This window comes from Delphinapterus leucas, chromosome 16 (assembly GCF_059928025.1).
Source record: "Delphinapterus leucas isolate spDelLeu-1000000601 "Yukka" chromosome 16, BTC_Dleu_Yukka2, whole genome shotgun sequence".
NCBI classification, from domain to species: domain Eukaryota; kingdom Metazoa; phylum Chordata; class Mammalia; order Artiodactyla; family Monodontidae; genus Delphinapterus; species Delphinapterus leucas.
In genome coordinates, this window is record NC_143144.1 from 62673166 (window position 1) to 62693676 (window position 20511).

Sequence of the window (20511 nt, forward strand, 5' to 3'; positions counted from 1 at the left end):
ATTTTGCAGAACTGATATCTACGGACTCTAACACAGACATCATTTAAAGAATTCCAAGGGCCATTCATGGGCAAAAACAGGAGACAATTTGCATTGTGGCACAAATAGCATTTAAAATACACTTTAGGAGAGCATTAAGTACAAAAAATTTTGAAGACCGTGGTTTACCATCATTACATGTTCAGAATTTGAGTTTGAATAATCTCGTCAAGTCTTAAGATCCTCTTCAAAAGCTTCAAGTCTCATCTGCATTAAATTCTCCATTGAAACTTCTCACAAAAGTAAAAGTTTTAAAGCACTAAAATCGGGCTTCCCTGGTAGTGCAGTGGTTATGAATCTGCCCGCCAATGCAGGAGACACGGGTTCGAGCCCTGGTCCGGGAAGATCCCACATGCTGTGGAGCAACTAAGCCCATGTGCCACAACTACTGAGCCTGCGCTCTAGAGTCTGCAAGCCACTACTCAAGCCTGAGTGCCACAACTACTGAAGCCCGCACGCCTAGAGCCTGTGCTCCGCAATGAGAAGCCATTGCAGTAAGTTCATGCACCGCAATGAAGAGCAGCCCTCACTCACCGCAACTAAAGAAAGCCTGCATGTAACAATGAAGACCTAACGCAGCCAAAAGTAAATAAATTAAAAAAAATTTTTTAAAAAGCACTAAAATCCATCAGTACCTTCCATTTTATATCCTTTTATCTGACTTCCTTTCAATTTCCTTTGCCTTTAGGGTCTGTGTACTGTGTTCCCTTAGACTAGAGACAAAGAAATAATGCTTTCCAAAAAACAACATGTACTGTGGCTATAAGTTTTTACTGGTAGAAACCTGGCATGACCTGAGCATGTATAAAAACACCTCATTAATATCAATTTCTTATATATTAGATAGTATAAAATTATTCCAGTTGCATTCCTGAAAATTCACAGAAGAATGTTCTTATCAAGTAGGTGTATATGGGCAATAAAAACAGGTGATACTTAGAAGGAAGAAAACTATTTCTTACCACAAGGATCTCTAACTCTTTATCTTTAACCAGCAGAATCAGTTCAGTTTAGCTTCCTCAGGTTAATATTACTGACAATTACAGCTACAAAAACTACAACTACTGTGCCCTTTTACCTGTGGCTAACAGCAGTGTGTATCTAGATGTTCACATCTTATGCACACAAACACAAAGGCCTTGGAGATGGTTCACGGTAATGCAGAGCAGTACTACAGAGCTGTAGTTTCCTAGGACAGTAAATTCTCTTTCAACTTCTTTCTTCTGTCTTGCAAACTGGTTCATCTATACCATTTTTCTAGATTCCACATATAGGCATTAACATACGATATTTCTTTTTCTCTTTCTGACTTACTTCACTCTGTATGACAGTCTCTAGGTCCATCCATGTCTCTACAAATGACCCAATTTCGTTCCTTTTTATGGTTGAGTAATATTCCATTGTATATATGTACCACTTCTTCTTTATCCATTCGTCTATCGATGGATGTTTAGGTTGCTTCCATGTCCTGGCTGTTGTAAATAGTGCTGCAATGAACATTGGGGTGCATGTGCCTTTTTGAACTATGGTTTTCTCAGGGTATATGCCCAGTAGTGAGATTGCTGGGTAATATGATAATTCTACGTTTAGTTTCTTAAGGAACCTCCATATTGTTCACCATAGTGGCTGTATCAATTTACATTCCCACCAACAGTGCAAGAGGGTTCCCTTTTCTCCACACCCTCTTCAGCATTTGTTGTTTGTAGATTTTCTGATGATGCCCATTCTAACCAGTGTGCGGTGATACCTCATTGATTTGCATTTCTCTAATAACTAGTGATGTTGAGGAGCTTTTCATGTGCCTCTTGGCCGTCTGTATGTCTTCTTTGGAGAAATGTCTGTTTAGATCTTCTGCCCATTTTTTGATTGGGTTGTTTGTTTCTTTAATATTGAGCTGCATGAGCTGTTTATATATTTTGGAGATTAATCCTTTGTCCCTTGATTCATTTGCAAATATTTTCTCCCATTCTGAGCATTGTCTTTTCGTCTTGTTTATAGTTTCCTTGGCTGTGCAAAAGCTTTTAAGTTTCACTAGGTCCCATCTGTTTATTTTTGTTTTTATTTCCATTACTCTAGGAAGTGGGTCAAAAAAGATCTTGCTGTGATTTATGTCAAAGAGTTTTCTTCCTATGTTTTCCTCTAAGAGTTTGATAGTGTCCAGTCTTACATTTAGGTCTTTAATCCATTTTGAGTTTATTTTTGTGTATGGTGTTAGGGAGTGTTCTAATTTCATTCTTTTACATGTAGCTGTCCAGTTTTCCCAGCAGCACTTATTGAAGAGACTGTCTTTTCTCCATTGTATATCCTTGTCTCCTTTGTCATAGATTAGGTAACCATAGGTGCATGAGTTTATCTCTGGGCTTTCTATCCTGCTCCATTGATCTATATTTCTGTTTTTGTGCCAGTACCATATTGTCTTGATTACTGTAGCTTTGTAGTATAGTCTGAAGTCAGGGAGCCTGATTCCTCCAGCTCCATTTTTCTCCCTCAAGATTGCTTTGGCTATTCAGGTTCTTTTGTGTTCTTTTCTCTTCTCTAAATGTTTGATAGAATTCACCTGTGAAGCCATGTGGTCCTGGACTTTTGTTTGTTGGAAGATTTTTAATCACAGTTTCAATTTCATTACTTGTGATTGGTCTGTTCATATTTTCTATTTCTTCCTGGTTCAGTCTTGGAAGGTTGTACCTTTCTAAGAATATGTCCATTTTTTCCAGGTTGTCCATTTGATTGGCATAGAGTTGCTTGTAGTAGTCTCTTAGGATGCTTTGTATTTCTGTGGTGTCTGTTGTAACTTCTCCTTTTTCATTTCTAATTTGATTGATTCGAGTCCTCTCCCTCTTTTTCTTGATGAGTCTGGCTAAAGGTTTATCAATTTTGTTTATCTTCTCAAAGAACCAGCTTTTAGTTTTATTGATCTTTGCTATTGTTTTCTTAGTTTCTATTTCATTTATTTCTTCTCTGATCTTTATGATTTCTTTCCTTCTGCTAACTTTGGGTTTTGTTTGTTCTTCTTTCTCTAGTTCCTTTAGGTGTAAGTTTAGATTGTTTATTTGAGATTTTTCTTGTTTCTTGAGGTAGGATTGTATTGCTATAAACTTCCCTCGTAGAACTGCTTTTGCTGCATCCCATAGGTTTTGGATCGTCGTGTTCTCATTGTCATTTGTCTCTAGGTATTTTTTGATTTCCTCTTTGATTTCTTCAGTGATCTCTTGGTTATTTAGCATGTATTGTTTAGCCTCCATGTGTTTGTGTTTTTTACGTTTTTTTCCCTGTAATTGCTTTCTAATCTCATAGCATTGTGGTAAGAAAAGATGCTTGATATGATTTCAATTTTCTTAAATTTATTGAGGCTTGATTTGTGACCTAAGATGTGATCTATCCTGGAGAATGTTCCGTGTGCACTTGAGAAGAAAGTGTAATCTGCTGCTTTTGGATGGAATGTCCTATAAATATCAATGAAATATATCTGGTCTATTGTGTCATTTAAAGCTTGTGTTTCCTTATTTTCTGTCTGGATGATCTGTCCATTGGTGTAAGTGAGGTGTTAAAGTCCCCCACTATTATGGTTATTATTGTTATTATATTATTATTACTATTGATTTCCTCTTTTATAGCTGTTAGCATGTGCCTTATGTATTGAGGTGCTCCTATGTTGGGTGCATATATATTTATAATTGTGATAGCTTCTTCTTGGATTGATCCCTTGATCATTATGTAGTGTCCTTCCTTGTCTCTTATAACATTCTTTATTTTAAAGTCTATTTTATCTGATATGAATATTGCTACTCCAGCTTTCTTTTGATCTCCTTTTGCATGGAGTATCTTTTTTCCATCCCCTCACTTTCAGTCTGTCAGTGTCCCTAGGTCTGAAGTGGGTCTCTTGTAGACAGCATATAGCTGGGTCCATTTGTATCCATTCAGTGAGCCTGTGTCTTTTGGTTGGAGCATTTAATCCATTCACAGTTAAGGTAATTATTGATATGTATGTTCCTATTACCATTTTCTTAATTGTTTGGGGTTTGTTTTCATAGGTCCTTTTCTTCTCTTGTGTTTCCCAGTTAGAGAAGTTCCTTTAGCATTTGTTGTAGAGCTGGTTTGGTGGTGCTGAATTCTCTTAGCTTTTGCTTGTCTGTAAAGCTTTTGATTTCTCCATTGAATCTGAATGAGATGCTTGCTGGGTAGAGTAATCTTGATTCTAGATTCTTCCCTTTCATCACTTTAAATATATCATGCCACTCCCTTCTGGCTTGTAGAGTTTCTGCTGAGAAATTAGCTGTTAACCTTATGGGAATTCCCGTGTATGTTATTTGTCATTTTTCCCTTGTTGCTTTTAATAATTTTTCTTTTTTTATAAATTTATTTATTTATTTTTGGCTGCCTTGTGTCTTCCTTGTTGGGTCTTCATTGCTGTGCACAGGCTTTCTCTAGTTGGGGTGAGCAAGGGCTACTCTTCATTGCAGTGTGCAGGCTTCTCATTGCAGTGGTTTCTCTTGTTGCAGAGCTCGGGCTGTAGGCACGTGGGCTTTGGTAGTTGTGGCATGCAGGCTCAGTTGTTGTGGCTCGCAGGCTCTAGAGCGCAGGCTCTAGTTGTGGCACACGGGCTTAGTTGCTCTGTGCATGTCGGATCTTCCCAGACCAGGGCTTGAACCCATGTCCCCTGCATTGGCAGGCAGATCCTCAACCACTGCACCACCAGGGAAGTCCCAATAATTTTTCCTTGTCTTTAATTTTTGTCAATTTGATTACTATGTGTCTCAGTGTGTTTCTCCTTGGGTTTATCCTGCCTGGGGCTCTTTGCACTTCCTGGACTTGGGTGGCTATTTCCTTTCCCATGTTAGGGAAGTTTTTGACTATAATCTCTTCAAATATTTTCTTGGGTTCTTTCTCTCTCTCTTCTCCTTCTGGGACCCCTATAATGTGAATGTTGGTGCATTTAATGTTGTCCTAGAGGTCTCTTAGGTTGTCTTCATTTCTTTTCATTCTTTTTTCTTCATTCTGTTCTGTGGCAGTGAATTCCACCATTCTGTCTTCCAGGTCACTTATCTGTTCTTCTGCCTCAGTTATTCTGCTATTGACTCCTTCTAGTGTATTTTTCATTTCAGTTATTGTATTGTTTGTCTCTGTTTGTTCTTTAACTTTTCTAGGTCTTGGTTAAACATTTCTTACATCTTCTCAATCTTTGCCTCCATTCTTTTTCCGAGCACCTGGATCATCTTCACTATCATTGTTTTGAATTCTTTTTCTGGAAGGTTGCCTATCTTCACTTCATTTAGTTGTTTTCTGGAGTTTTATCTTGTTCCTTCATCTGGTACAAAGTCCTCTGCCTTTTCATTTTGTCTGTGTCTGTAAATGTGGTTTTCATTCCACAGGCTGCAGGATTGTAGTTCTTCTTGCTCCTGCTGTCTGCCCTCTGGTGGATGAGGCTATCTAAGAGGCTTGTGCAAGCTTCCTGATGGGACTGGTGGTGGGTAGAGCTGACTGTTGCTCTGGTGGACAGAGCTCAGTAAAACTTTAATCCACTTGTCTGCTGATGGGTGGGGCTGAGTTCTCTCCCTGTTGGTTGTTTGGCCTGAGGCGATACAGCACTGGCGCCTACAGGCCCTTTGGTGGGGCTAATGGCGGACTCTGGGAGGGTTCAAAACAAGGAGTACTTCCCAGAACTTCTGCTGCCAGTGTCCTTGTCCCCTCGATGAGCCACAGTTGCCCCCTGCCTCTGCAGGAGACCCTCCAACACTAGCAGGTAGGTCTGGTTCAGTCTCCTATGGCGTCACTGCTCCTTCCCCCTGGGTCTTGTTGCACACACTACTTTGTGTGTGCCCTCCAAGAGCGGAGTTTCTGTTTCCCCCAGACCTGTTGTAGTCCTGCAGTCAAATCCCGCTAACCTTGAAAGTCTGGGAATTGCTCCTCCTGTTGCCAGACCCCCAGGTTGGGAAACCTGACGTGGGGCTCAGAACCTTCACTCTAGTGGGTGGACTTCTGTGCTATAGGTGTTCTCCAGTCTGTGAGTCACCCACCCATCAGTTATGGGATTTGATTTTACTGTGATTGCACCCCTCCTACCATCTCATTGTGGCTTCTCCTTTGTCTTTGGATGTGGGGTATCTTTTTTGGTGAGTTCCAGTGTCTTCCTGTCGATGACTGTTCAGCAGTTAGTTGTGATTCCGGTGCTCTCGCAAGAGGGAGTGAGTCTCAACTTCTTTCTTTGAGGAATTAACATTTTACTTTATTGATTAGCTGGATCTTTCTAATCATTACAACAAAATATTGCATTATTCATACTAATTAGGGGACGAGCCATTCCAAATAAAAGTTCTCAAATAATCCCTACACCTGGAATCACTAGTTTGGCCAATCAGAGGTTTTGCCTTGCTATGTTTAAATTCACAGGGTTAATTTGCATATCATTAATGTACTAAAGGCCTTCTAAACAGTTAATTTTCTAAAAAAGAGTTAAGTACGACTCATGTTTTAGCAAAAATGTGGTCTAATTTTTTTGTTTAGTATCTAATAATAACAAACATTTATTTAACATTCATTCTGTGCCAAGAACTAAGCATTTCTTATTTATTAACTAATTTAATGTTTCTTCAAACTCTATAAGAGAGGCATTAAGTTTCTACCACCACATTTTACAGAAGAGGGAACTGTAAAGTGTTCTTCTTTTTTCCATTGCACCAAGAGGGAAACACAGAGGGAACTTGCCCACATTCACATGGTTAATAAGGGGTCATTATAATTCATATGGTTTCATAATAAATTCATAAGTTAAATTACGAATTCATAAATTCGTATGTTAAAGCCCTAACCCTCAGTACATCAGAATGTGATCTTATTTGGAAAAAGGTTCATTGCAGTTGTAATTAGTTAAATTAAGATGAGGTCATACTGGAGTAGGATGGGCCCATAATCCAATATGACCGGTGTCTTTATAAAGAGGGGAAATTTGGACACAGACATGCACCCAAGAAGAAGGGCATGTGAAGATGAAGGCCGCTATTTGTTGATACTTCTACACTCCAAGGAGCACCAGATTGCCACCTAACCACCAGAAGCTAGAGGAGAGGCACAGAACAGATTCTCCCTCACAGTCTTCAGAAGGAAACAACCCTGAGGCTTGTGCAACCTTGATCTGGGACTTATAGCCTCCAGAACTGTGAGAATAAATTTCCAGCATTTAAGTCACTCAGTTTGTGGTATTTTGTTAATGGCAGCCCTAGCAAACTAATACAGGCATGGAGTCAGGATCAAACTCAGGCAGGAAGCCTCCAGGATGGGCATGCTTATCACCTCACCCTGCAGCTCCAAAAATAGAGCTAATGAAAATAAAAGCGCTCCCTGCTCCTTCCTCCCCAATAAACAGCACAGGAGGCACCAGCTTGGAAATCTATGCAGACAAATAAGACATTGACTACTCTTTTCAGATACACACAGTATGTGTTCTATGTGCCCTGGAACCCCCTCTTTCCTGATTGAGGGGGCTGATTGAGTGAACGATCTGGCCAGACATTTTTCATAGACCTGCAGACTAAATTCACTAACCCACCTGCCTGACTCTAAGCATGTGCCCCTACTAGGGCTTCAAAATCCCCGTATTTAATAGATTTTTGAAAGCAGCATCATCATTCTGAGATTGGTAATATCCAGATTTGTGCTGTTTCCTTTGGGTTAAAATTAAAAGGATGTGTCCTAAGGGTGACAGTAGAGACAGTGACCCTCCCCAGTAGTCATATTATGTTAGTACAGACAGGAAAAGGAAACGGCTCTCCAGGTGGCTGGGCGACCTGGCCCTGGGCTATGGAAAGGAACCTTAGGAGAGCATGTTCTGGAACCTTGAGCAAGCACTGGCCCCGGGGGCCACAGGCTCTGAGGTAAGGGCAGCCTTTGGGTAGAGGGAGAGCTGCAACCAAGTCGGAGCCACGTGACTGGGGCCTGGGCATGCGTCCCTGCTGCCAGGGCGCGGGGTGTGGGAGGTCAGGGTCTGGATCCGGTGTGGACCCACGTGCCGCGAGACTGGAGACCACCATCCGTCAGGGTCAGGGAAAGGCTGAGGATTTTGAGCTTCATTTGTGCTTTTTTTTTTTTCCATTGCACCAAGAGAACACCAAGTCTTTATTACACGAATTCCTATGAAATACCTCCAAGAAAAAACCCACACGTAGAAGAAAAAACAAAAACAAAAAAAACGAACAAAGCCACACACAGGGACGGGGTGGGGGAGGGCGACTGCTGCTCCCTCTCTTCTGCGCCTGGGCCACTGTGGGGCGGTGAGGATCTGAGGGCCGCCGCACTTCCGCACTCGCTCGAGATGCTGAGCCGGGCCAGGGTCCCCCTCTGGCACCGCGGGGAGCCCTCCACGCTCTCATTATCTCTGGGTGACTTAGGGCCACCAAGACTGCTCCCGATGCCCCAACGCTGTACGGCTGGGCTGGCTCGTCATGGGGGCACCTCTTGGCCATCAGGCTGAACTTTGGTGCGACCGCCATCTGCGGTGTTTGAAGCTTTGCCCCAGCAAACCGGGAAGGCCGGCCCTGGGTCGGGGCTTACGGGGTGGGCGTCTGGCTACGATCTCCCACAAGGCGCGCGGGAGGCGGCGGCGGCGCGTTCCTTCTCGCGGAGAGTGGGGAAGCCAGCCTGGGCGCGGGGTCGGATCGTCCAGGAGGCCTTCTGCGCGCGGGTTGCTGGCGCTTCTGGGAGAGACGGGGAGGGAGGGAGAGAGGGAGGAGGGAGGGAAGGAGGAAAGGCGGGGCGACCGACTTTCGGAATCGCCTGCAAGCCCGGGCGCGAGCCGGGCCTGTGCTGCGCCGACATGTCCGGAGGGTCAGACGCCAGGAGCCTGGGGAAGGGTGAGGCCTGCCCGCTGCGATCCGCGGCGACCCTCAGACGTGTGTCGGGGCCAGGGCCTGGGGGCTGGGGTGATCCGGAGCGGAGCCACGCAGGAGGTCTTCCACCCGCGGGAAACTGGCCAGGCCCGGGGGGCGGCGGGAGGCTGAGAGTCCCCGCTGCTGTCGGGGCTGTAACCGCCTCCGCTTCTCCCCGCAGGAAGCGCGCCCCCGGGGCAGGTCCCCGAGGGCCTGATTCGCGTCTACAGTATGAGGTTCTGCCCGTTCGCCAAGAGGACGCTCCTGGTCCTGAAGGCCAAGGGAATTGGGTGAGGATCAAGGCGCGGGCCGCTCCCGGAGCCAGCCAGGAACCAACAGCTGCGGGAAGAGCGGGCGGAAATCTTCGATAGGGTCTCCGCAGCTTCCTTTACTACAAAATACATCAGCCTTTTTTGGGGGGGAGGGGGGGGGACAGAGAAAGTTATGAACCCTATCCTCGGGGGGCGGGAGGAATGCCACAGACACCACCAGTCTAGGACACCCCGTTTAGATTAACCATTTTATGGATCAGAAAAGCTGAGGCTCCAGTAAAGTTAGTGGCATGCAGAGATCCCTCGAATGGTAACCACAGGCAGCTCTTTTAGCTCTGGCAGACCCCTGATTTCTGCTGTACTTCCTTCTCTATCACCCCGCTTCTTTCATGTCCTGTTTATATTGTTTGCTGTTATTCTGAGGCTATAGTCCCTTCCTGAATAGTCGGTAATTTGCCCCCTTGAAGAGTCCAGACCTTGACCCTCCTCTGGACAGAGTGCTGAGTTAACTGTACTGTGAATATTCCTATAGATTGGGTTGTTGGTTGAGTGAAATAAAGTGTTTATGCCTAAAAATTCAGACTTTTGGGAAGCCTCACTGAAACTATTAAGGTGATTGACATAAGGGTTATCCACAGGAAATATGCAAGTCATTGGCTTTTCCCTGAGCTGAATAGCCATTGAACCGCCTCCCTTCCAATGACCTTTGGAATCTGTTGAACAGACATTAGATACCTGTAGTGTGGAAGTTTAAAACAAAGCCCCCATGACAAAGAAATTTTCCATGTATGTGCTTAGAATTTGTAAACTAATTTTAGTCTTCTTGGGGGAGAATTAAGCAGGCAATTCTTTTCTCTAAAAAAATAAGTAAGATATATTCTAAAGAAAAAAAACTAATTATCTTTGAATTAGTCATCACTTCAGTAGGATTTGCATCTTATTTTGGATGAAACAGATTGTGAACACATAGCAAAATATTCAACAGTAACATTTATCAAAACATTATTTTATCCAACTCTTGTAATGTTTACTGTATTAGTCAGGATTCTTTTATTGCATTTAAGAGATATCCATTTCAGTTGGATTGAAAAAAGACACATCTTGTGCTCATACAATTGAAAAGTCCAGGAGCAAGACACAGCTGGATCTGGGGCCACAAAGTCCTGGGTTAGTGCCCTTCTGGAACTCTGGGTTGAAAACAACCATATCTTATTGGGACAGTTTCCCAAAGGAAAATTGCAGTGATTTTACATAAAAGTGTGTGTATGGAGGGTGAAGGGTGTAACAGCTGCCAGGCAGTGCGAACAACAGAGGTCTGCTATGTTTATGGATCAGTTTTGAGTCCCAGAAGGCTTTGATTAGAGAGGTACTAGATTTTACCACATGATAGAATTTACTAAAGCATGGTTTTCTCTAAAAGGTGCATCTTCCAACTTGTTGCAGCAGATATGTTGCCTTGTTGGCTCACCATGCCAGGTTAGCAAAATGCATGTATGTTCTGAGAACTTTCTTTATGACAAAAGCCCAGGATTTACCTTTTCTTTTCATACTATAAAATTTCAGAAATGTTGATAATTCCTTAGCAGGGAACGTCATTTTTCTTGCAGTGGCTTGTATCTGAAGTGTCCGGTAATCTGACAGCACACGAACATTTTCATACATACACACAGATGCCAGTGTTCAATCTGGCTGTTCCTTTGTTTCCATGGGGGGAGGGATTGCATATTTAAATCCTCAAGATAATGCTGTTGTAGCTAGCTGCTGAGGTGGATGAGGAAATAGGAAACAAAAGGTGCTGGGTATATTATTTTTGAGTAGCTAATCTGTTCTATTGAACACTCATCCAGTTTTGACAATGATATGGACCTGGCTTTAAAAATTATATGAAACTTTCTTTTCTCTTATTTCCCCTAAAACCTCTTAGGCAGGATACAAGTTAGTTCTAAAAACAATCTTAATATAGCCTGGACTTCACCTGTTTTTCACACTTAGTGTGATTTACCCATGTAACATTTTAAAAAAGTATCAAGGCATGGAGATTTAATCTGAAAGTTTATTTCGTGGATGGATTTTTTGGATTCCCTAATATTCTTGAAAAAAGTGAGGAACTTTCTATTAAAATTAGCAAAAGGAATTGAATTTTATCGTTGATTCTCATACAATGGAGTGGTGGGGTGTGGAGAAACGCAATTAGTTGGCTCATATATTTTTACAATTAAGATACTTCTTAGTCCCAAATGGAGTATCTAATTGACAATCTTGAAGCATTTCCACTTATTTATTCAACAAATGTGTACTGAGTACCTATCTGAAAATGTTTATATTTCTTCATAGCATTTAAATCTACTTATAACTTTGCTGATTTACATGTTGGTTTATGAATATGACCAAGACACACAAGATCCCTGCTTTCATGGAGCTTACATTCTAGGGAGGTGACATAACAAACATAATTAAGTAAGCAAAGTAATTTCAGTTACATATTATCAGTACAATGAAGAAAGTAATTCAAGAAATATAAAAAAGGCCGGTGTGGGGTTTCCCTGGTGGCGCAGTGGTTGAGAGTCCGCCTGCCGATGCAGGGGACACGGGTTCGTGCCCCGGTCTGGGAAGATCCCGCGTGCCGCGGAGTGGCTAGGCCCGTGAGCCATGGCCGCTAAGCCTGCGCGTCCGGAACCTGTGCTCTGCAACGGGAGAGGCCACAGCAGTGAGAGGCCCGCGTACCGCAAAAAAAAAAAAAAAAAAAGGACAGTGTGGCAAGATCATAATGACTAAAGGAAAAATCATAGGAAGCAGATGTGACAGGTAAGCCGGGGCCAGATCAAGGGGTTTAGAGTTTATCCTCATTGCAATGAGGAGCAAGCGAGGGGCTGTAAGTAAACAGGAGGGTGGCCTCATCCAATTTACTTTTGTGTGTGGAGAATGGACCGTAGGGAGGTCACAGTGGAAGCAGAGGGGCTGGTGGGACTATTGTAGAGGTCCAGGTGGCAGATGACATCTTAGATGAGGTGGCAGTGTTAAAGTTGAGAAGTGGATGAAGCCAGAATGTGATTTGAAGGTCTAGCTGACAGGTCTTGCTGATCCATTTGATTTGAGGAAGAGGTGGCAGGGGGAAAGAATCAAGGCCAAGCTGACTCTGAAATTTCGGGTCTGACCAGCTAAGTGGATGATAAGACCAATGAGGCTTTGTTCAGGAGTACAAGAAAAATGTTACTCTCGTCATTGTCTTCTATGTGTTTTTCAGGCATGAAGTCATTAACATCAACCTAAAAAATAAGCCTGAGTGGTTCTTCAAGAAGAATCCCTTCGGCCTGGTGCCAGTTCTGGAAAACAGTCAGGGTCAAGTGATCTACGAATCTGCCATCACTTGTGAGTACCTGGATGAAGCATATCCAGGAAAGAAGCTGTTGCCAGATGACCCCTATGAGAAAGCTTGCCAAAAGATGGTCTTTGAGTTGTTTTCTAAGGTGTGTGTTCAAGAAATTTCAGCTCCTATATAACACCTTTGTTTTTTAAGCTAAATCACTGCTGTCACTGATGGTTCAGTGATTTGGGTGGGGAAGACAAACAGGATTATGCTCTTGTCCGCTTGGACATGTCCTACGAGCCCTTTCATGGTCCAGATCCTGTTAACTTCCCAAAGTTACACCTCTCCACTCTTCTCCTAACACTTTATATTCCTGTCATGCTGAATGTTTTTATTTTTCCCAAACTTGCCACCTTCTTCTCAACTCTTGCTGGAAGACTCTTCCCCCTTCTCACTTTGCCTGGTTGTCTCCAAGTCCTCTTTCCTGTACAGTCTGCGCTCCTGTATGTGCAGAACGTGAGGATGCTGAGGGCCCGCTATACTATGCCGTTTTATAAAGGACTTGTGTATCAGTGGATTTTGGTATCTGCTGGGGGCCCTGGAACCAATCCTTCAAGGAACCAAGGGACAACAGCCTTTGCTCAGATACCTTTGTCTTCTAGAAGCTTGTCCGGGCTGGGTTAGTGCCCAGCTCTGTGTGCCCACGTGTGCTAACTTTCCCCTGTGGGGACTACCGTCTTCTTGCCTGTGTGTTGTACCAGGGCTGTGAGCTCCTTGAGGGTGAGGGCCGTGTTTCCATCACTGTTGGCCCACTGCCTAGGCTTGTGACCAGCCCTTCCTAGTTATGTGATGGTGAGCTAGTTGCTTATTAGTTTACCTCTGTGCCTCAGCTCATGTGTAAAATGAGTATAGTAATTGATCCCATCCCATTGATAAAAATCAGTTAATATAAAACACCTAGAGTCCAACAGATGGTAGATACTCAATGTTAGCTCTTGTTGTTCTAGCCACATTGTCTAGTTGTGAGCACCTTCTGTGTGTTGGCAATAGCTCCTTGTGGACTGAGTAAATGGCATTCCTATAGGAGAACTGTCTGTGTCTTAATTAGCATCAATGTTAAATCAAACATTTGGGTGAGTTCAAACAGTTAGTATTAACACAGAAATGACCAACAGTAGACAATGCGAATAGCATGGTCAGGTTATATCTCTATAATTCTGTTACTTTTGTCAGGATATATCTCAGCACAATAAGAAACATCTTATCTCTAGGGAAAGAAATGGTTAGAGAAATATCCAGAAGGTGAGACTTGTAGGGAGAACATTTTCTTAAAGGAGACATTGCAAAGGGAAGTCAATGGGGAAGGAAGAGGGAGTTGTCTGGCTTAGCAGAACAAAAGAATACTAGAGATGGTTGCCGTCAAAGATGATGGACAGGGAATATGGCATTTACAAGAAAGATGTTGGAGAATTTTTAAAAATAGTAACGAGATTCATTGTACTGTCCAGAAAGAAAATGAGCTAACAGCTGGAGATGCCCACCATTACTTCCCTCACACTTAGGGAAGAGGTGGCCTTAAGCACTATTATGACACCACCCTCCTGGCCCCAGTTCAGCAAACCAGAAATGCCCCCACCTGCATCCACAGCCAAATCATTTTCTCTCCTGGGAACTTAGAAATGAGACACAGAGACTAAGACAATAAATGTGTTGAGGTTTTAGAGGTGTATGTATATATCATTGGAGACGACAAGTCAAAGTCACACAAAAAAAGAATTTTTTAAGGAATCAGAAATTAAGAGCATTGCAAAGGGATTTGACATTTGGAAAATAACAAGGAGCAGACACTTAAGGAGAAGCAGAGATGAAAGACCAGGCAGGCCCAGATGGAAACGCAGAAGGAAGGGCTGCCTGCACACCTTCAGTTCCAATGACGGCAAGCTGTACCCTGGGATGGATGGGCTTTCAGGACATTCTCCTGTATTTTTACAAGTGCCTGTTTACTTCCACTGGACGAGTGGACTTTTGTCTCTTGCAGTGAGACAGTACCAAAGACCAAGCATTAAAACACAAACACTTCCACCACAAGCATGAAAGCATCTGACAGGACACCTGTCAAGTCTTCAGGTCATCAACCACTTTGAACTGTCTTCTCATGCCCTCCCCAAGATAGAAATCAGGAAAATCCCCTTCCCAGCTCCCTTTGCAGCTGGGGCCAAGGTCTGGACGTAGGCTTTTCCTCTCAGACACACACATGGTAGGGTTCAATTCAGAAATGAGCCATGTGGGGAAACAGGCTTGGTGTGGGGCGCTGGTTCTACTGGTGAGGGTGGCTGGTGGCAGAGCTCCTGGCTTTCACGAGCTGCGGTGGTTACCAGGTTGAATTCCAGAGTGGCATTGGTTACCTCAGAGTCCAACTTCTGGCAGCGGCACAGACTGTAGCATCTAGTGCTCAGTTCACTGGTGGCAGTGGGTGCTTCCCATCAGGTCAGTTCCCAGCATGATTCTGAAATGTTCCAGACCTGTTTGTTCAGCCTCTCAACAATTCTATGAGCCACTCAGTGTCTTTTTAGGACATTTTTGACCCAAGCTCACCAATCGGCTTCTCTTATTTGCAGCTTATAAAATCCTGACCAGTACAGCATCTTAAGGCAACAAAACTGTTTTTAAGATCAGTACCCGACCTCTGTGAGCAAAGGAATTGGTGTACTTTTGAAGTTTCTAGAACATCCTGACACTGGGTCTATGAGGGTTCTATGGCGCTTTTATATGAGGGGGCTGGTATAGTTAGCGTCACACTGATAAACTAAGAAATTACTCTCTGTCTAGGTACCACCTTTGTTATTAAGCTTTCTTAGAAGGCAAAATAAGGAAGACTGCTCTGGCCTGAAAGAAGAATTGCATAAAGAATTCAGCAAGCTAGAGGAGGTAATTAATCCCTTCTCCTTGATTTTTATTGAAGTGATACGTTGTATCTGCTGTCACCTTCTACTCTTTTCTTCAGACTCCCATTTCCAAAATCACTTTAATTAGCAATAATACCAAATAGGAAATTTTAGTTTACAACAGATAGCAGCTGTAAGCTGTTGTGTTTAAGATACAAACCAAAACACCTAATAATGGTTTGTCATGGGCTTGCTTTTAAAACATTTTATTGCACTGACATGAAAATATCACGGAAAAATTTCACCCACATTTCCAGTTTTTCACCTGTTATTTTTCCATGTTTGTTTTCAGTCCTTGAACATATATATTTTATATATATATAAATTTATTTATTTTTGGCTGAGTTGGGTCTCTGCTGCTGTGCACGGACTTTATCTAGTTGCAGTGAGCGGGGGCTACTCTTCATTGTGGTGTGCGGGCTTCTCATTGTGGTGGTTTCTCTTGCTGCGGAGCACGGGCTCTAGGCACGCGGGCTCAGTAGTTGTGGCTCGTGGGCTCTAGAGCGCAGGCTCAGTAGTTGTGGCGCACGGACTTAGTTGCTCCGCGACATGTGGGATCTTCCCTTACCAGACCAGGGCTTGAACCCGTGTCCCCTGCATTGGCAGGTGGATTCTTAACCACTGCACCACCAGCGAAGCCCAGTCCTTGAACATATATAAAAAAGTTAACATAACTATAATCAGAGTATAAGTCATTGTGTTCTTTTTCCCACTTACTATCATATAATAAACTTACATAAACTTATATAAAAAGAAATAAAATCGGGCTTCCCTGGTGGCGCAGTGGTTGAGAGTCCGCCTGCCGATGCAGGGGACACGGGTTCGTGCCCCGGTCCGGGAAGATCCCACATGCCGCGGAGCAGCTGGGCCCGTGAGCTATGGCCACTGAGCCTGTGCGTCTGGAGCCTGTGCTCTGCAACGGGAGAGGCCACAGCAGTGAGAGGCCCACGTACCACAAAAAAAAAAAAATGAAATAAAATTACTTGCATAAAAACTTAAATAAAATTATATTAAAATGTTTATTATATAATAAACATTTCCCACAAGAGTTTGCCATTAGTCAGAGAGACATTTGGGGAAGCCCAGATGTGTTTTTACCTGCTTTGCGGAAGAGCTGCCATTTGGACCTGTATATGGAATCATCATCCTCCATTCACACTCAACCTTAGGTTTTTCCTGAGAGAAGATACAGTCCTGTCTTGTATGGGAATCCATCCTAACCTTTTATCGTTAAGTATGAACTTTGCTGGAGATTTTTTCAGAAACCTTTTTTTTTATTAAGAAAGTTCTATTACTAGTTTTCTAATTTTAAAAAAAGTCATGAATGAGTATTGGATTTTTAGTGTTTTGTTTGCATCTATTAGATCTACTGAAATGTTCATTGAACTTTTTCCCTTTAATCTGGTGAATATATATGGTGGCACTGACAGATTTTTCTGGTGTTGAACCATGCCAGTATTACTGTGTAAAACCTACTCGTTTTCAGTGGATTTTCATATATACTTTAGAATTAGTTGATATTTGAATGATTGTTGCATATTTGTTCGTAAAGAAGATTATTTTGTTATCATATCTTTATTTGGTTTTTATATCAAGGCTACTGTAACCTCATAAAATGCGTTGGCTTACTTTCTCTGGATTTCTAAGATCTGAAACCATTTGATAGGGTTTGGCTATTTCTTTAAAACATTTGAGTCCGGTGTCTTTTATGGGGGTGGAGTTTAATAGTACAGTTTCCTTAATGTTAATTGATTTTCAGGATTTTTATATTCTTTCTTGAATCAGGTTTTGTTTTATTTTTATTTTTGGCCACACCACATGCCGTGGGGGATCTTAAGTTCCCCGACCAGGGATCGAACCCATGCCTCCTGCACTGGAAGGCAGAGTCTTAACCACTGGACCGCCAGGGAATCAGTTTTCACATATAGGGACATGAAGATAATCATGTTTCCTGATTTCAAGTAATCTCTACGTACAACTGCAGTTGATTGACTCTTGAACAAGGTGAAGGTTGAAGGTACCAGCCCCTGGAGCAGTAGAACATCCACATACTACCTGCTAAATTTGGGGTTAGTTGGGGGACATATAATTTTCTTCCCATCTGAGTTCACAGAACTCCAGGTTAAGGACTCACACTTTACAGTGAGTGGTACCATTTCCATGTTTCAGGCTGCTGAACTATCATACTTATTTTATTTATGCATAATATTACCAGGCGCTACAGTTTAAGGACAACCGCAAACAATAGTGATTCATTGTACAGTTCTGAGTGCCTAATAATTGCAAGGCACTCTGCTGGGCAGCATGGGAGGCAGAAGGTGAGATGCGGTCCCTACTGCTCAGATGATTAGTTTGGTGGTAGACCAAAGACAAATACTCAGATAGGTATAAGTGTTCTATCTTCAATGCAGAATGTTACAAGGGCCCTAAGAAAAACTATGGACGTTTTATAAAATGGTTTGGTGTTGATTAGCCAGATGATATTCTCAGTTCTTCTGTTCGCAAAACCATACCAATTCACCTTCTTAAATTTCAGAATCACAGTATTTGTGTTTGGTTTTCAAATAATTTTATTTGGCATCTGTTTAGCAGTTAATCTAGTTATTTCCAATATATTTTAAGTAATTTTTTATTGAAGTATTATATGCAGAGATTTACCCAAAGCATAAGAGTACAGCTTGGTGAATTTTTACAAAGTGAACACAGCCATGATACTAGCATCCATATCTAGAAACAGAATATTACTTTTGGATGGTTTTTGTACTTTATACAAATGGAATCATATAATATGCACTCTTTGGGGTCTGGCTTCTTTCATACAATATCAGGTTTCTGAGGTTCATCTATATTGTGTGTGGTTCATTCCTATTCTTTGTATAGTGTTCCAATGTTTGACTCCTGTACAATTTATCCATTTTAGTCCTGATAGACAGTAAACATTTCCACTTTGGGGATGTAACAAATAGTGCTTCAGTGAACATTCTTATACCTATCTTTTGGTGAACATATGTTCACATTTCCAAGGAATATAATTACTGGGTTATACAGTATGCATGAACTCAGCTTTAGTAGATACTGTTAAAACATGGTTGTACCAAATTATTGATACATTCCTATCAGCAGTAGATCCACACCCTTAGTAAGTTTGTCTTGTTCATTTTAGCCATTCTGATGGATGTGAAGTGGTATGACATTTTGGTTCTAATTTGCATTTCCCTGATGACTAATGTAGTTGAGCACCTTTTCAAATGGTTATTGGCCATTTTGACCTCCTCTTTCGTGAAGTCCAAGTCTTGCCCAGTTTTCTGATGGGTTTTCTGCCTTTTTTCTTTTTGATTCCCAGGAGTTCTTTCTATATTCTGAATACCAGTCCTTTGTTGGATATATCTATTACAAAGATCATGCACTCTGTAGCTTGTTTTATTTTTCTCCATTTTCCAGTTTATTTTATTGACCGTTTTGCTTCATCCCAAACCAAGAGATTCTAAAGCTTAAACTAATCAGACAAAAAGCCAACTTGAATATGTCAGGGTTAAACCTGCTGCTCTCACTTTCTTAACTTAACTCTTGCCTTCATCATTTCTTTTGATGAATCTTACCAGATGCACAAATAACAAGTACTCTTATGCTGTTTAATGTTCAGGTTCTGACTAATAAGAAGACAACCTTCTTTGGTGGCAGTTCTCTTTCTATGATTGATTACCTCATCTGGCCCTGGTTTGAATGGCTGGTAGCCCTGGAGTTAAATGAGTAAGATATTTGAATATTTTGTGCTTAATTTAGGATAATGATAACTGAAATAGTATATACTAACCTTTTTTTATGAACAAAAATTAACATATCTCACTCAACTGGCATGAATGGGAGCAAGCACACAGGAGGAGACTTGGACGTGCCAGGGCATGTCCTATACCTACACTCACCATTTTTCATCCTTGGGGCCGGTAGGGGTGGGGAGTTCTGTGACATGTAGTAAAATGTTTTAAAAGTAATTACGCCTTCCCTCCTGGTTAAAAATCCATAAGGATGTGCATTTTCATAAGGATTTCAGGAAGGATTGTATGACCAATGCTACCTCCCATTTACCATCAAGAGTCCCACACTATTTTCCAAACTCTGTGTTTTGAAGTTTGGCAGCGACCTTGCCTTACTGCCAATTCTTCGAGCTTAGAGCTATTCAGGGTTACTTTTAGTCACAATCTGACCATAGAATAACAAATATATAACATTCTTGGTTGTCTTTCATGTCCGTTTGGACAAGTTCTCATGCTAACTGAGCAAGTCACTTCACTCTAGTCTTAGATTCCTCTTCATAAAACAAGGACCTCTACAATATCTTCCAAATCTCATATTCAATGATTGCATGCATCTTAAATAAGTATTTTTAAAGAACTATTTTTAAAAGTTAGAGGAAAACAATATGAAACTGCAGAGTGGTAATAATGATATATAGGAGAATTTGCAATGCCTTCCTACTTAGCCTTGCTCACACCTTCATTCTTTCCATCTCCCACAGGTATGTAAACCACACTCCAAATCTTAAGCTCTGGATGGAAGCCATGATGAAAGATCCTGCAGTATCATCCCTCTTCATTGATCCAAAAGCCTTTCGAGGTTTCTTAGATCTCTACTTGCAGAACAACCTCGAGGCCTGTGACTATGGGCTCTGAAGGGGACAGGATATATCGGATAATATATCGGTTCACTAATATGAATAACATGCTTTTATTTTACCAAGTGCTCTCATGTCTCACTGGATCACCTTCTCTGATTTGACAGTATGGCCTTACAGTGGGCTTTCCTCAAGTCCCTCCCGCAGAAATGTAAACACATTTCCTGTCTCAGGATGCTCAAAGGATGCTAAGGGTTCTATCACAGTCCATGCTGAAAACCTCTAAATCACCTCTAGTGAGAGCTGAACTTCAGTCTGGATTTCTAACTGCCCATAGGACATTTCCACTTGGATACCGTGTTGTCATTTCAAGAGATGCCCTTTCAAGTTTGTCTTCTGGGTCCTGAGTTAAGAACTTTTCAATTCCTCATTCTTTCCTTTCCATCACTGACTCAATTTTACACCTTTCTTCTTACTG

At 42.1% G+C, this 20511-nt stretch overlaps 1 protein-coding gene across 6 annotated transcripts; it reads left to right on the forward strand.

The window, feature by feature from the left end:
* The first annotated feature begins 8369 nt into the window (after positions 1-8369).
* On the forward strand, positions 8370-20162 carry GSTO1 (glutathione S-transferase omega 1). 6 transcript variants are annotated; one of them, XM_022568827.3, is made up of 6 exons: positions 8370-8586; positions 9079-9187; positions 12414-12636; positions 15306-15404; positions 19065-19171; positions 19938-20162. In XM_022568827.3, exons 1-6 carry the CDS (start codon positions 8475-8477, stop codon positions 20089-20091), a joined length of 804 nt encoding a protein of 267 aa, XP_022424535.1. In that variant the 5' UTR covers positions 8370-8474; the 3' UTR covers positions 20092-20162. The 6 variants fall into 6 exon arrangements, with proteins under 6 accessions (XP_022424535.1, XP_089754276.1, XP_022424538.1 ...); XM_022568830.3 differs by lacking the exon at positions 8370-8586 and adding an exon at positions 8773-8882; XM_022568829.3 differs by lacking the exon at positions 8370-8586 and adding an exon at positions 8831-8978.
* Positions 20163-20511: the final 349 nt, after the last annotated feature.

Bases quoted from the DNA above. Each gene is read 5' to 3' on its own strand.
- GSTO1 (XM_022568829.3), top strand. From the start codon at position 8,846: ATGTCCGGAGGGTCAGACGCCAGGAGCCTGGGGAAGGGTGAGGCCTGC. The intron at 8,979-9,078 runs GTCTTCCACCCG...TTCTCCCCGCAG, and splicing joins GGAGCGGAGCCACGCAGGAG to GAAGCGCGCCCCCGGGGCAG. The intron at 12,637-15,305 runs GTGTGTGTTCAA...CTCTCTGTCTAG, and splicing joins TCTTTGAGTTGTTTTCTAAG to GTACCACCTTTGTTATTAAG.